At 45.9% G+C, this 17257-nt stretch overlaps 1 protein-coding gene across 7 annotated transcripts in view; it reads left to right on the top strand.

Moving 5' to 3' along the window:
• Positions 1–17257, top strand: part of LOC144734199 (kelch-like protein 9) — a 113989-nt gene that overhangs the window by 53368 nt on the left and 43364 nt on the right. The window contains exon 1 of one of the 7 annotated variants that reach the window (XM_078616288.1): positions 5459–6765. The exons of 4 other annotated variants lie outside the window; for them this stretch is intronic. Coding sequence is in view for 2 of the 3 variants with exons in the window: in XM_078616283.1 (XP_078472409.1) it covers positions 9075–9160 (86 nt within the window). In the remaining variant the exon portion in view is untranslated. Of the gene's footprint in view, positions 1–5458; positions 6766–8789; positions 9161–17257 lie in introns of those variants that run through there. 2 more of the 7 variants (XM_078616283.1, XM_078616284.1) reach the window with 2 other exon arrangements.

Here is a 17257-nt window from a genome sequence, read left to right on the forward strand (position 1 = left end):
AAACTCTTTTGAATGTCAGGTTTTTGCCTTGTGACTTCACGCGCATGATTTAGCACACCTGTCCACTCAGATCCGAGGGTCCCTTTTATACCTGTGTTCGGAGACTGAATGGTTTTTCTTTCTTTCTCAATGCGAGCGCTGCAGGCTGTTGCCGTCGCATAAGAGCGAGCGTCGTGGCTGGAGCCTGCGTGGCCGTGCCGCGGCGTTCGCGATTTACGCGCTCGTCCGCAGGCACCGGCAAACGTGTGCGCCAAGCCGCCTGTATAATCAAGAGGAAGGGGAAGAAAAAAAATGGATACAGTGGGCCCCATTAGCACTTACAGGTTGTCATTAGAACTGTGGCCGTTCGCTGACGCCTGGCTTTGTTCTGGCGCTTTCCTGGGCATCGTCGTGTGTGTGGTGAGGCCAGTGTGGGGAGTGGTAGTGTAGCGGATTAGCGTGCTGCGCAATGAACCTGGAGACCCGAGTTTGATTTCCGCTCATGGCCGACAGCAGTTACGATTATCTGAACCGGTCCTGGGCTTCCCCATCGGTCGACTCTGCCTCAAATGAGTACCTGGTGCGGTGTGTAAACATCGCCACTTGGGAGACAAAGGTGTGTGGTGCTGGCCACCCACCCCCTCGTGTGCTGTGCTAGCCTTCATAGGTACTTGCTAACAGCACTTGCCCTGACAGCCTGTTAAGGCTATACGGGAGATCTTTGTCTTTGGTGAGGCCAGTGTCCATGCTAACAAAGTGTCTGGTCAACCCAATGTTTACAAGTGTTATATTCCAGTGCACTATATTTGTCTGGAACCTCAAGTGTTTTCCGGTAGTTTGTGACTTGATATATATTCGAGGGAGAGAGTGCAGTGCTGTCTTTTACAAGCCCGCCACAAGATTACATTTTTGGGCTAATCGGAAAGGTATAAATTAAATAACCGATGACGCATTGTTGCAGGGAAGAGAGAAGGAGCAGTGGGGGACTGGGAAAGTTCATAGCGCAAGTGTTAAACAAAATTTCGTCTTAAGCCTGGCACAATGATAATGTACTGCATGAAATTACAGTCGTTTGAGTATGTTATGGTTTTTGAGTTCAAGAGAGCATAGCAGTTGTAGCTCTCCGCCTTAATTTGTTGCACATGGCTACGTGGCTATTGTGCAAGTGTTGTGTTTTTTATTTTGATTGTTTAGTTCCAGGTGGCATTCGCCGTTGGTACAAAAACAAATATTTTTAGCAACATTTAAAACACAATTACTGGCTCTCACAGGTGTAGAGGCCACCTGCTCAGGTAAAACGATACAATGTGGGCCGTACTTTGCTGACAGCATTAATACTTGTCAGAGTATTAACATGCTGTGGTTTAAATCGGCCGAGGAATTCTAGGAATTGGCGTAAAATGGATGCTTGCGTTTTGTTTCCCTCCCTTCGCACGGAAACTGAGAACTTTGTGAAAAATATAATAATAATACAGTGCGTTCACATATTAATGGGATTAAAGACATGCGGTTATGTTCTGCTTCCCCCTCACTAAATGTGCTGTTTAAATCTACGGCACTTATGGGTTTTCGTCTGTTTTATGTACATTCGGGCCTGTTGGCATCGTGCTTGCCTGCCCTTGGGATGAGGAGCTTTTGAGAGAGTGTTCGTCTCATTGACGTATCCAGCAGATAGGCTCTCCCGCTAAATTTGTAACCGCCTATTTATAATGGCTCATATGTAGGCGCCTTGAAATGAAGGTGGGCAAAAGCACATCGTGTCCAGTGCCATATAAACTGGAATAGCATAAATGTAATAAATGATCGATTGTTCTGAAACCTTCGTAAGATCGCACAACTGCTTTAGGGTGTTTTTACAAATCGAGGGTTTCTAATCATGCAATAAGCATGGCTGTATTTTCTATTCCATTGATTTCACTCTTGAGTCAGTAATGTCTCTACTGTGTGCGGCAATATATTCAGTGTTGTGCTGCACTTTGAATCCACAAACTTAATGTTTCCCTGCCGCCTTGACCAAGCCGCATTGACTAGGGTGGTGAAGTATGGGTGAAAATAACCTCCACAAACTGCACGGTCTTTAAGGCTGTCATCCAGCAGTGGATTAATAAAGGGCTGCACAGAAATTGACTGCCTTTATTCTCTTCACAATTTACAACGAGGTTTAGCTCAATTGATTGACATCAACACACTTTCAAGCCAAGTATAAATTGTGTCTATTTTGAGATTATCTGTTAGTTTATATGTACATGTTCAGCCATTTCTCAATTTATTGCAGGATGAAGGCCTCCCCACACTGCGGATCATGGGGGTTATTGGACCATAATTCACCTTGCTGGTCTGTGCGTCTTGGTGAGGGCGTGGAGGATAGACGTGGGAAGCATAGGGACTTACAGTACTGCACAGAATTAGATCTTGCACCACAGCCGTACGTTGTCCACAAACATGGCCCTGCAGCCTATAACAACCCGGTGTACATGGTGGTCACCTATCCAAACACTCTCCGAGCTCCACCCTGCTGCTTGGCTTTTGAGGTCCGATGAGATCAGGCACATTGAGGGTTATTTAGTTGATAGGCTCTTCTACTTTAATAGTATAAAATGAAGTAATAATTGTGTGTCCAACCAAATTATAAAGACATCACTAATATTCCAAACCCTTGCTGTTGCCAGACGAACTCGGCTCCACCCAATAGGCTGAGTCCTTAGGGAGTGTTCATGCTTCCTAGTGGCTCCACTTTATAAATAAGCTGTCTGCAGCACGTAAAGGAAAGTGCCCAGCATGCCATGCTTCCTGTTGGCAATGTACAAGCACTGGCATTGCCCTTCTGCCCTCTGCAAATACAAACGATAAATGAATGTCAATTGTCCTGAAGATTTTAACATTGTGGCCCGTGCAGTTCACAGTATCTTTGGGCCACACGCTGCCAGGGAACACTTGTTTGTTGGCGTGGCCTCACCTCCAGCTATTTTAGTTTCCATTTCCACCAGTGTTTTTTTGCAGTGGTGTCTATTCATTTCTGGCTGAGTAGACCTGGAGGGAAGCCCACAACAGGACGCCGGAATGGAAGCCGCGCAACTGGCTTGAACTTTTCTCAGTGCCGTGAGCCACTGTGCCACATCGCTACTTGGTAATTTACTTGGGGGTAAAATCATGCCACTATGTCAGCAATATAAATTCTAAAGGTCGTGCTTGCTTTACTGTCTCGCTATCATATCTTTCACGAGGACAGCAAAGAAAATAAGACAAGCGTGCGAGTGTAGTTGCTCAACGTTGGAAACAAGCACTTGCCGATTTATTTTTTTAATCCATTTCCCTGGCTTCTGGTATCGCGGTTTCATCGCTAAAAAAGGTGCGATCTTGGGAGGGCTCCTGAATAATTTAAATGCAAATGCATGAAATTGCTACGCGTTAGCGGGCCCCCGTAATATTGCGTCTGGCCATTCCTGCGCCGCTCTGTTTCTCTCATGATTTTGATTGAAATTTATGAGGAGTGACTTAAAAAGAATTCCCTGCGTTTCCTTGCCACACCAGGGAAGCAGGAGCCGGGAAATTGAGTTTACGTGTTTTTTACGCCACTGCTCCCCCCCCCCCCAATGTGTTTCCATCCTTAAAACCGTTGATGCATGCCCCTTACCTCGAAGACACTTTTAGCCGCCAGTGTTTTGTTAACCCTACTGCGAACGCCTCCGCCGTGAGGCGCCTTTCTTGTTTTGTTTTGCTCTTTTGAAAGGGGTTGTGGCCCATCGGGGCGGCGTTCGTGTTTGCGATTGTCGGGGAGAATCGTCTGTGATCACGCTGCTTAGGGAGTTGTGATTAGACCGCAGAGCGAAAATTGCAGACTGTACTCTCGCTGTAATCGCCGCCAATATATTTATATTTTAAATAGTGCATGGACATTACACACGTACAGATTCACGTGAGCCATGTTGTTGGGTGTATGTGTCGGCACAACGTAGGGCTATTTGTTTATTATAATAATTGCACATTGGCTGCTTTAATTACAAATTATGCTGATGAGTGAGCTATATTTGTCCATCATTGTAAATGTCTCCAATAACAATTAGAGGCTGTGGTGGCTTAAAACTGATCATCCACAGCAGCTGTGGGGCTCATGCTAATGCCGATGTGATGTATAATCAATTACACATCGCATCTATAAGTACTTAATGTATATCTAAGTGCCCAGATTAATATTAATCAATTCTAAAGTATCTGTTCTAGTTAAAATTGTAATAACATTATTTCAGTGGAAAATTAGAAAATGATGCAAATATGTACAATTTGTAATATATTATGATATATATGCAAGGCCTGTCCTCCAATCCGCATTATTTGTTCTTTTCAGTTTAACATTTACTTAAGCCTGATTAATGCAAACGGATACGTAGATAATTTGTGTAAGGGATACCGCGCCGACGTTTGTCAACGACCACTTCAATGTCAAGGGTAAATGTAAATCTGCAGAGTCCTGGCTGGAGGTTGCGAGGTCTCTCTTTGCCTTGAACGCCAGTCATCCTGACCTTGCTCATAATTTAGTGCAATCTTCGCACGTTACGGATGGGTTAAAGAGACAAGTGAGACTCGCAGTCGTCCTCCCAGGGCTGAGTGACATTTTCCAAGGCAACGCACCCTGCTGCACCCTGCTGCACCCTGCTGCACCCTGCTGCACCCTGCTGCACCCTGCTGCACCCTGCTGCACCCTGCTGCACCCTGCTGCATCCTGCTGCACCCTGCTGCATCCTGCTGCACCCTGCTGCACCCTGCTGCACCCTGTATAAGGTTACGCAAGGGGGGGCATCGCCCAAGTTGGAAGCCGGGGATGTGCATTGCTCATTCTGCCGCAAGTAGCAAGCCGGTCGCACGCGTGCCAATTCAGACGGCGGACATCGGGCGCCCACATAAGGAACTTGCCTTACAAGTGCGTGGCCGCAGTCAACCACGTGTGTTTTGTGCATTCATATGGCATTGTTTACCACTGCAATTGTTTACTGTTTAGCTGGCCCTATGGCTCGGCGGTGGAGCAAGCGGGTCGCAGTCGGAAGGTTTGCGGGCTCAAATCCTGATTGGTATTATGACTCGGCCCATCATCCCTCTCGGGTCAATAAAATGGGTGCCATTTTGTGGGTAAGTCAGAAGTGGTCGTCCTATGGAGAGACTCACCCCCGGCATAGGATTGTGGAATGTCCGTTCATGCCCGAGGGCTGTAAAAAGGAGATGAGCACCATCAGAATGCTCATTTGAGCTGTAAATCACTTTAAATTTTACTCCAAACCCAGCACTTTAGACTTGTCTTCAGAGACGACAGCCACCTGCGTGCTATTGGCTACATACCCCCCGCATCCTCCGCAATCCGCTGCATGGGAGCCTGGGTGGCCGCGGTGGTGGAGGTGATGGGCGAGGGGGGGGGCATGGCGGTGAAGGGGGGGGGGGTGCGCGACCTCCCTCTTTAGCCCCGTCCTCCCGCACGGCATCTGTGATGATGTCCTCAGGCAGTAACAAACGAGAACCCCGCTGCCCCACGCGCACCCGCTTCCCTGCTTAACACTCTGCCGGGGTTATGTCCCGGGGTTTTTTTTTTTTGGCCGATCGATGGCGGTCAATACGGTCAAGACTAATTGCCTGTCAGAGGGCCCTGTCCCTGAGAGACCGCCGCTTTGTAATGGCACATGCGACTGTTTTTGTTGTGCCACACCAAACTCTGCTGGTTGAATGGGGCTTATGAAGTTTATTTTACTTCAGCGGCGCGGTGTGTCGTCATGTTATTTGGTTTTCGGGTTTGTCCACTTTGCCGGCTGCATTTGTTCACCTTTGAAAGAGTCGAACCCAAATCGAGGGTGTATTGATGGTTTTTAATGTGGTCTACCTCGTCTTTAACATTGCACAATAACCTTGTCGATATGTCCCATTACGGTGCCTTAGTTTGGTTCATTAAACCGTAGCGTGTTACAGCGAGTTCTAATAAACAAAATAACCTTTGTGTGCTAAATATAAATTGATTGCTTTAAACCAGTATGATTAAGTGTAACTACTGTTTTTTCAGAGCATCCTCTTTACCTGTGTTTTTTATATACCCAGTTACATGGGTATATTCTTAGCAAGCCCATTATCACACGAAACTTATTACATTTTGTGTTTGTGAGTGCTGTAGAAACCGCTATTATTTAGCCCTATACTGCTTATAGATGAAGGAATATTGGTTCATTAAAACAGCGTGCCCTACAAAGCGATATTTCCTGTTTAGTAATTACTTAGGCATGCACTGTGGGCGTTATTCATCTTTGAAACTGTACACGATATTTTATTTCAGCGTTTACAAGCTAATTAATAAGTGGGTCACCATGAAAACAACCTTATTTCCTTCGGGCACTTTTATCAGTCGGATACATTATTAATACACTAATGTTAACATAAAATATATTTCTTAAATCGCCAGACCGTTCACACATTTTCCAGATGTGCACCTGACATTTTCTGCTTTTTTCACCTGACGCATTTTCCAGCGAATTCTTAGCAGCGCAACGGTAGTCGGTTGCGGTGCCGTTGCTTCCTGTTTTCATTTTCCCCGCATGAGAAACACAATTGCTCGTGCCATTAAGAAACTAACTGCGCCAATAAATCGTGGACGAGTGTTTCCGCCTGTCTGTGCTCTTTGAGGACACATTAATTGAGAATAACTTTTCTATTGGCGATCAAATAAATACATAACAGATGGAGCTGGAAGACCAAAAGCACTGGGCCTTATGAGGGAGGCAAGTGTGTGTGTGCTTAGTTCAGTTGTGCTTCAGGGTAAGCGATGCATCACATGACGGCGATATGGAGTGACTGGGAGGATGGCAAGTGTTAAAAATAACGGCATATTTAAGCATGTGTTACAATATATTGTTTCATATTTCTTCAAAATTGCGTCACAATCTTGAGTTTTTCCAATTCATATCGGTGCACGTTTGGGATTACGCAGGGGCAAAAAGAGCAACACGTGGATTCGAGAACATAGATCGATTCATGATGTAATGTTGATCTTTAAAAGCGGGGCCGGTGTACGACGTGTCGCTGGAAGGGATGACGCCTGGCGGGGGATGATAGCGACAGAGTGGCAGCCGAAGGAGGGAACTTGTGCGGAGGTGCGTCCGCCGCACAGATGAAACGATGAAATTGTCTCATTTGCAGGCGCTTAGGCGGATTGTTACATCGCAAGACCCTGTCAAAGGTGGCGTCGGCTTGGGGAGGCCTTCATACAGCACTGCATTGATTATGGCTGGCGATGGTGGTGGTGATGCATGTTCGATATGAATCTTGGATGTTTTAAATGGAAGTCACAACTGTGGACGTGCATACAGGCGCGCACGCTTGTGGAGCGATGGCAGTGGAGATCACTCCGGTGCATGCGCGCGGCCGGGCCGGCGCTTGCGGGTGCTTGGGTCTGGGGCAGGTGGCCAGGCCCGGTACTTGCGGCCAGGTGGCAGGAGCCATCGCTTGCGCGGACGGGCAGACCGCACGCGGGGTTGTTGGCGACTCGGACGCTCGCGCGAGCGGTCACGTTTCTGGACGTCGAGCCAGCGCGCAAGTGGGTCACCGGCTCGCTCGTTCGCACGCACGCGTCGTGCGCTGCTAGGGTGGGGAAGCGGGAGACGGATGTGTGTGCGGGTGTAATGAGGTGCTAGACAGGCAACCTGCGGGCAAGCTCGCTTGTTAGATATTGGCCGGGTTGGCGCGTTCGTCTCATTGCTCGCTGCCGCCCGCGCCACCTGAGCCTCTCCTTCTGCAAACCCCCCCCCGCCCAACGCTCCGTTTTTTCCCCCACTGTCCTTGCCCGTGTCCCCCAGCGTTCGCACCGATGCTCTTGTCCACCTCTGTGACCGACTGCTTTCGCTGCATCTGCATGTGCCTCCGCCCCGTGCCGCGGCGGGTGCTGCTGATGCTATTTGTGTACGTGAGTGAGTTATAGCGGGTCATACCACAAGGCCGTAAAATATGATGTATCGTGTTGAGAGAGTGCAAGTGTAATTCCCACAGGACATGCTTCTGGGCACCGGCACAACTAATCCACATTCTCTGTAGTCATATTTTTCATCAGCCCCTGTGACTTGCAATATTAATGCAATGAATTCATTTTTCCTGGTTTTATTATTTTTTATCAGCCACGTTTGGGCACAATGAAAACTGCCAGTTATAATTTGCCCTTAAAAGCACCTCTATATTTTTTCTGTTGCTTTTGATTATTTGATGGTATTTGTGATTTTATTTTAGTCTGGAAGATAGTTTTTTTTACTTCTTATTTACCCATAATCAGCCATTTCTTCTACTTCTTTAAATGTGCCCCATCTCCCGCTCCACTTTCTTTACCCACCAAAGCGTCGCCACTTCTATTTTTCTAATCTTTTCAATAGCCTTATCGCAGTTGTAAAGCAATTATAGACGTACGACCGCGTTATTACGGCGCGCATTTATTAACGCTTTGGAGAAAGATGTCGACTGGAACGCGTCTCTTGTTCCAGTTGTCTCCGCCCCTGTGTGTCGGTGAGAGATTACGAAATATTGATGGCTATTACACCAAGGAGATAAGCCTTACCCCTCCGTGCCGACGGCCTGGCGGTGGAGCAGTACAACCGTGCGGCGGAATCTCATTAGCAAGACGCCGGCAATGCCTTTAAAAAAAAAAAGAACCTCCCTGAAAAAAAAAACCCGCGTCGTTGGGTTCTGTTGAAGGCGGCATGGCCGCGTCTCGTGGAGTGGGGGGGAGAGAGACAAGGGGGTTGGGCTACTTCTACGGGAGGGGAACCAGGGAAGGGGTAGAGAGCGGTTGCGGCAGTCTCGGTGGCAACAGAATGAAAAAACCTACGGTCGGTTAAAGCCGCTCGCTGCGCCGAGGGCTCTCGCTCGCTCGCTCACTCCCGACACGCCGAGTGCCGAGAGGGATTAGCCAGCGCCGGCAGCGACGTTCCCGGCGCGGTCGTCGTGTCGCGAAGCGTCTCGCGAAATCGGCCCCCCCCCACCCCCCCACCCACCTCCGAAGGGCAGACGGTGCAACTCTTGATGTGGCCGGCACGGGGAGGGGGCTGCCGGGTGGCGGTGTCCGGTTCCGTCGGCGGGTAAATATGAAGAAAATCGTACCGTGCCTGACCTGCTGTATCGGCGGCACTCGCGAGTTCGGCGCACAAGACTACATGTACGTCTCTAGCAGGTACTGCTGGCACGCTACCAGCGCCGGTGTTCCTAGTGAGGGATTGCGCGAGAACTTGTGTGTGTGTGTTGGTGAGTGCTCGCTCGCAGCACTTGTCCCCAACAGTCTGTTTGGCTATACAGGGGGGGGGACCTTTGTCTCTGTAAAATAGTGGGAAGCGGTAATGCAGCGCTGAGCGCGCTGCGCTACGAACCGGGGCGACCTGCGTTCGATTCCCGTTCGTGGTCACTATCGGGGATCAATGTCTGGAGAAGCGGTCCTGGGGCCTCTTCGTTTGACTCAACCTTAAATGAGCAGTACCTGATGTGGTTCTTAAACATCGCCACTTGGGAGACAAAGGTGGCCGGGTCTGCTGCTGGCAACATCATCCCTTGGCATGCAATGCCCGTCTTTATAGGCGTTCGCTAACAGCACTTGCTCCAACAGTCTATATCCCTGTGTAAATGATGTTTGTGTAACACAGCTGTGTGCATAAAGTAGCACTTGACTGTGTGTGTGTGCGCGCGTGCGTGTGGCTTTTGAATGAGTTCAGCTTATACACAACTGCCTGGGTGTGCGCGTGTTTCTCCAGTACGTGTGCGTGCGTAGCAGTTCCCATTGCGCAAACACGTGCCCTTGCGTCCACTCGCGTCCGCTCAACATGATTGCCACCTTGCTTTGTTCCCTCGTCAAACGCAGGCGAGCGCTTGCCTCTGCGAAATAAATTACGGGGGGGGGGGGTTGAAAACATACACGAAGCGCCTGCTTTGCTTAGTTGCATGCACGGTGGGGGGATAATAAGTCGAGAAAAATAATGAAGATGATGGTAAGATATCAAATAAAAATGGTTAACTACTCGTGGATTCGTCTTGCTTACGGTCAGGGTATTGGTTTTTGTGGCTGGCTGCCATCGTGTGGCCCTCCCCTCATCGCCCCCACACTCCCAGTCTCCCATGCATCTGTTGTTTTGTATGTTGCGATGCCTTAACATTGAGCACATCTGATGAGGCGCATCTGCTGCCAACAGCAATCTCACACTCATCACCGCCCAAAACTCTCCCTTGTTAGGTTTCAACTCCCGTTGTGTCGCCACCTGAAGAAAAAAAATGTACAGCCGATCCTGTTTCTTATTTTTGTTGTGTTTAATCCGTTTCTCGTTTCATCTGGTTGTGTGTGCTGTCGTCACTATGAATTTTCTGGGTTGCTTTTTTTATGAAATAGCTCACGAAATATATTTTATTATATGATACTTTCACGAAACATCGGTGATGCTTTGCATAGAAATTTACATTTTGCGCGTGCTCTTTGTGGCACTCGTGTCGTGTGTGCCGAATAGATTGGTGAGATGTTTGTGGGTTGGCCTGTTTCTGCCTTTCCGATCGCAATTCATGAATGGCTGTGTCATAAAATGCCATTTATTATCCCCTTGAACATTTATAACTTTCACGGAGAGCTTCTGTGATATATCGTGCAATTGCTATGCAGCAGAGCAAGCAAACTATAAGTCTTGTGCGCCTTTCAAGACCTGTGTCGCTCTCCCGTGATGGAGCTATCCCAGACAGATTGGAAAGACGTCGCTCCTCGTTAACATCGTCTGTTCGTTGTTTTCCCCGGTGTTGCGTTGGCAGCTGCTCCAGAGTCCGAACGGATACGCATGGCGCGTGCTTTGGAGCATTTTAGACCCGGGTCATGTGCCCAGTCCAAGTGTTGCTTTGGCCTCTCCAAACATAAATATTCCATTCAGCTATGATGCCGAATTTAAAAATACGTACGCACGCGCACACACACACGCACAGCCCCCCTCGATAGATCTCTTAAAGCACGTATCCGCAGCGTTTGTAAAATAGCTCGTTGGTTTATTATCTCAGAAGCATAACAATAGGTTGATATTTTACTAAGGAGGGTATGTGAGGGTACGTGCTATTTCTGGTGGCATGTGTGACCAAATGAGCTAATGGGAATGCACATGCACAGTAATACATTGGAGACAAATATCACCGTGTCCCATGTGCCCATTTTCTCTGAGATCAATTGATGTGCCTGTTCCGCTAAATACAGACACGCTGGCTCCGATTGTTACGGTTAGGGAAATAATATTCTTCAAAATGCAACGCATTTCTTGCCCTGTTGTTAGTCTTCACCTCTTACTTAAATGAGGATTGTGTTACACTCACCGCTGTTGGCAGTCCTGAGATTGTGGAATAAATTCTACAGTACAACACAATGTGTAAGCATTTAGTGGGACCACAACTCAAGATTCTGTACAGAAACAGTGGGTCTAATCATTTTATACGGAGGTAGAGTAAAACAAGTTAAGGTCATGAGGCCGGACTTCAAAATGGACAGGAGGTTGACAGTTCTGATAGCTGTGGAAATTGGGCTCCAGACTCTGCGGTCATCAGAGCAGAGCATGAGCAACCTCCCACAGATCGAACCTTATATGGGGGCTTCAACAGAAAGTTACTGGAGCTGAGAGTCCACGAAAGGTAGCAGAGTAAGGTGAGAGGTAGGCAGGGGTGAGTTTGTGTAAAGATTTTGAAGATGGTGAGAGCACAACCTTAAAATTGATCCGGGATTGGAGTGGGAGCCGGCGGAGTGATCTGAGCATCGTCTTGACATGGCCCCGTTTACAGCATTTGAGATGATCTGGAGTTTGGCGATGGGGAGATTTGGTAAGGCCGCGGTGGGGAGGAGAGGGAGTTGCCAAGCACAAAGTGGTACTCTTCAACCCAGACTGGGAGTTGAACTCACGACCCCCTGAACCGGGTGCTGCAGTGAAGTCAGATTGCATGATGTTGTTGTCCATACATCTCAAAATGTAATGGCTGTTGTAAACTGCTGTTAGATTGCGGTGTGAAGAGACTATCCTAGGGCTGCCAGGAGAGACTGAAATCACAGGGAATTGTAAAGTACTTCACTAAAAAAGGTCCTCTGTGGCTTTGTCCCTGCGTGGACAAGGACAGGCCGACACTTTGAGCAGGAAATACGTTTGAGGCTATTTTTCTGCAGCTGCAGACCGCATATGTGTGATGTCTTCAGTTAAACTGCACATACATTTTTTTGCCAATATCCTCAAGGGCTTTGGAGGGGACACCTTGTAAATAAGAATGTGCCGGACTGTGCGTGCGTCTGTACATTTGGTTATTTTATTTATTTTAATGGGGTATTTTCTATTTATTTGAACATGTTAAATCTGACTTCCATTAACATGAATGCACGCGTTAATTTTGTTTGGAAAGAAATGTAGGACTTTTTTTTTTAAAGATAGGTATAATATTTGAACGTAGATGATATTTTGTCTCAAGCCATTCAGGGATCTTGGTTAAGTTTAGTAAACAACAGATTTGAGGTGAACCCCACAGGTAGAAGAAAAATTAGATGTGAAAATTATAAAAGATTAAATATTAACCTGAATAATAATCAATTCAAACGTTTTAATACCTGTGGTGAAATAAATGAAATAACTGGGTCCTGACTTTTGGTCCACCCTGTATGCACGGTAAAATTTCCGTTAAATAGATGTGGACAAATTGGGCTGTAATTTAGCATCCAGACTGTGAATCACAATGGGATTTGATTTGAAAAATTATCCTTGCGTCATCTTGTTTTGTATTCACATAATAGGTTGTGACTGGTAAATATAACCGCACGTATTGATTAGTCTGAATCGATTCTTATAGTCTATGATAAAAAAAATTCCCACTGAGCTATATCTCTTGAATGTTTTTGCACATAGTGAGGACTTTGCTAATAATATGTTAGGTCGATCCCGTTTTTTATGCATACGCACAAGCATTTTTCGCTTTCAGTACGTAGCTTGCAAATTTTATAAATGAAGACCAGCTTCCAGTTGACATGACAAGTCTGTATTAATGGTTCTTGTTCTGGAAGAAATTAGGGAGTGAGTGTTCAAGTAATTTCACTTTTTTTCTACAGCATGCTCAAGAAGTCTGCACTGAATCATTGATTCAAGCTCAAGACTTACATATCGTATCTGTATTTTTATATTTACTGTGGATGAAAAGAATATTCTTCAAAAGACTTTAAATTATATATTCATTGCCTGGTCTGGGATTAATATTATGACAATGGGATATTTCATACGATGGTTTTTTTTGGCGTACACATCTGATATTGCTCCCGATAATACGTTATAATCACATAATGGAGCGTCAGAAAAAGCATGCTATTAGGTGTATGATACTTTTATGGACACTGCTCCAAATCCAATGGATAGACTTCGCTTCTAGATCTTTCCATAAGTGCGTAGTGGTCAGCATATGTGCCAACTCGCAACAAGGTGGTGTGTGGAAACATTTCGCACGAACACTTCCTCATCAGCTGAATTCTGCAGAACCTCGCATCAATATTCTCCAAAGTGTACAAATAAATTAAAAAAAATTTTCTTACACCGGAAAGCACCAAAGGGTGAAAAGACCGATTTATTTTAGCAGTCGACATTGTCTTGTCTTACATTAATTGTTTAAGCGGCGATCAATTCAAGAAGGCGTTTGTTTTATTGTGAAACTGCAAACGCCGCTGTTTGTTCCGGCTATTGCCCGGCTCATTGGCATGCTGGATGGACTGGGCTTGTGTGACGGGCTACAGCCTGGCCCGGCGAGTGATTGACGCTCCTTTCGAATGTGATCATGGCCAGCTTAGGCTTGCTGCCGGCCCCACTTCCCCACACCGCACCGCGCCATGCCATATACCGCAATACCACCCTCATCCTGGCCTCTTCGGGTAAATGGTTTTCAAGTCCTTGAGGTTTCGCACATGGGTCTGCCAATAGCCCGCCACTGTCTTGGGTGCCAAATGTTGCACGCGTCGGCTGCGTGAGCCGTCACGTTGGAGAGATTCAAAAAGCCCCTCCTCGCTTTCCCCCCCCCCCCCCCCCGATATTTCAAAGCAAAAGCGCGAGAGCGTACACGCTTGTTTACTAATTTAGAGAAAGAAAATTGCGGAGCAAAATTTAAAACGCGCGTTTTTCCATGCGATTGAAAAGGTAAATGAAATGTAAAAAAAGCTAATAATTTTTCAAAATTATAGTAATAAAGGCTGTAAAAAAAATAACGTTCCTTTGATCAGTGAATGCCACACTAAAGACATGGCTTTGAATATGGGAGATGTGTTGATTCCACCTCAGACAGCATTTCCTTTTGTCTTTCCAATGCCCAAGCTGCTGTGCTGCCATCATCTCTTCCCCTCCCCACTTGGAAACAAATATTAATTTTTACCCCTATTCAATGCCTTTCATTCTCGTAGAGCGTGTGGCGGGAGGGAACGACGCGCTAAATGTTATCGTTTTGCGTGCCTCTGACCATGTTCCCGGCTTGTGCCGTAAATTATTCATTTGGGATTCTAAAGCGGCTTGCATAATTTATGCGGAGCGCCTTGTGGGTTTCCAGTCGGGTGTCTCGTCGTCCCTCCAGACGGCCGTGCCTGTAATGCGACCGTGTTGGCCCCACCGCAAATATTGATTGTTTTTGCGAGGGGGCATCTTTATTTACATGACAACATTCGCCGGTCGCGTGGCCGCTTGCTTGTGCAACGCGCGATGGGTTACCGAAGCCAGCAGGTCTCATCGTCGGTCTGAATTCCTGTTCGTGATGGCAAGTTGCAAGGGCAAAACATTCCCATTTGCCTTCATCCCTGCTGAAAATGTTATTGAGTGATGGCAGTTTTGTGGTCTCATGTCCGTCATTGATGGGCTCCACTTTTAATGCTGGCGCCCAATGTCTCTTATTTTGAAAATGAGCCATAAACGAGTAGCGAGAGAAGCCGTGTGCGGCGTTATTGGACAAAATGCATTGAGACGGTGCCCTCTGAAACGATGAGTTATAAAAGGTGGATTTTGACTTCAAACTTTCGTGACTGCAGGAATTAATTTTTTTGGTTCTTTTGGTAAAGTCACGTACCAAAAAAATATAATTAAACATTTTTGGAAAATAATCAAAGCAAAAACCCCACAATAAAAATAGTAAAATAAAATTCTAAATAAAAATAATGCAAAATTATAAAAGCAAAACATTTTTAAATTTCTTTTAATTTTTCATTTTATTTTATTATTTTTTATTTTTATTGTGGGTTTTTTGCTTTTATTATTTTCTATTTATTTATATTTTCACTTTCATTTTATTATTTTTATCTATGGGATTTTACCGAAAGAACCAAGAATATTATTCAAGGTGGCATTAATTACGTATTCATCTCAGTTTTGCGTGGAGTTGTGAATTGACCCAGTGCATGACTTAACAGTTCACAAATGCAAGAGTAACTTACTATTGTTTAATTTTAACACATTAGAAAATATTTATTTAAGTAAAATCATGTCACCGCTTTATTGAAATGAATTAATCGGATGGACCAAATTTGTAACTGTTAATTATTGTGAGACACTGATTGTACCTGTTATGTAAATAACTATTTTTTTGACACACATGACTGAAATATTTAGCATTACCATTTAAAATAAGTCGTTATGGAAGCATATGTCATCTTCTGTTCTTTCGTAACTGTTCTTATAATTTGGCATCTTAGTATTTTCTATGCAGTTTTTTGTACAACATTATCTTGATGCTTCACAAATTTCCAATTAGTCTGCACGAGTTTACTTATGTTTGTGCTCATGACAAGCAGTACCATGTGTCCAAGCAGCATTTGAAGAGTTCAGTTTATCACTCATGTTAAACCCACACATTTCAACTGTAAAATAAATGGAATAAACACATTTTGTTAATATTTAATGCTCCATGCCGAATTAGATTTCATGTCGTCTGGCGGCGGATCCAACCAGACTGGACGTCTCGAAGACAGGCATGCTGTTGGGTGTAACAAGATATCTGCATGGAGTGGTAACCTGTCATTGGCATGAACCTTTGCCAACAGCTTGGCTACTGCTTCTTGTCGACGGAGATGTGGCGGTGGGATGTTGCCGAGTACTGGCAGCCATGGTAGTGGAGTTGGGCACAGCGTCCCAGTTATGGTACTCATAGATGTATTGAGTTGCACGTCAGCTAGCTTGGAGTGGGACGATCTGGGCCAGACTGGAGCACAGCAGTTTAACACGTAGGCTTTCGTGACCAGTATTATTCATAATAAAGGTTTTTGGGTTAGATGGCGTTATTTATTATGGAGCACAGTACTCCGCTGTTGAATAACACAGAGGCAGCGCTGTTGTCTGGGCGCCCCAACTTGTACCAGCCAGTTTCCGGAGTAGATTGTTCCGAGTGCTGACTTTTTCTGCTGTTTTCTTCAGGTGTTTGTCAGCGATGTGTCCAAGGTCACGCCTATGTGAACCGGATTCGGATCACGCTTGATACGCTGACCTTTGAGGGTAGATGTTGAGTTCCTGCTTTGCTTTCGCGTTGTGCAAATGAAAAACACTGGAGACTGTTTTGATTGCGCTTGGTTGTCATCGCCATCTACTGAGGTACCTCCGCCATCATCTCCACGTCTCTCTCTACCTCGGTGAATGCGCGACTTTGGGTTCCAAGGCAAATATTCATCGGCATAGATGAATTTGCGTGACAGTCACTGGAAGATCGTTGATGTAGACGTTGAAGAAGCTTGGAGATGGGACTGAACCCTTCGTTTGTCTTCTCCAAGAGCTGCACTTGTTTCCCATGTGCACTCGAAATCGTCTATTGTGGAGGAAAAGTTAGAAAATTTCTACTGCCCAGCGTGGCATCACTCTGGATAGCTTCAACAACAGGCCTGCATGCTATGTCAAGTCACCGATCAAGATAAAATATAGAACTCTGACGTTTGCACAATGCTTAAGTCAAAGTGTGCCCTATACTCACAACATTCTTGGGGCAGTGCACATTTGAATGTATGGTTCTGAGCAGGTGGCAAAAAAAATCCTAATTCCCTTGAAGGAGACCAGTCTATCCATTGCTAAACTCCTTTAAGCGAAAACAAACTACGCATTTTAATTTTAATAACACATCCCGTGGATTTTCAAGATAACGCACAAATGTACAACTGCAGCTGCCAAGATATGAAATTGCTCATGTTCATGTTTGGCGGCAGCAGTGCTGTAACTCACGCCAAGGGCAAGGAGAGCGAGAGAGAGAGATGTGCTTCCTGCTTTGCCTTCAGGGCATGGAGGGGGAG

The sequence above is a fragment of the Lampetra planeri genome, chromosome 50 (assembly GCF_965212315.1).
Source record: "Lampetra planeri chromosome 50, kcLamPlan1.2.h2, whole genome shotgun sequence".
NCBI lineage: Eukaryota > Metazoa > Chordata > Hyperoartia > Petromyzontiformes > Petromyzontidae > Lampetra > Lampetra planeri.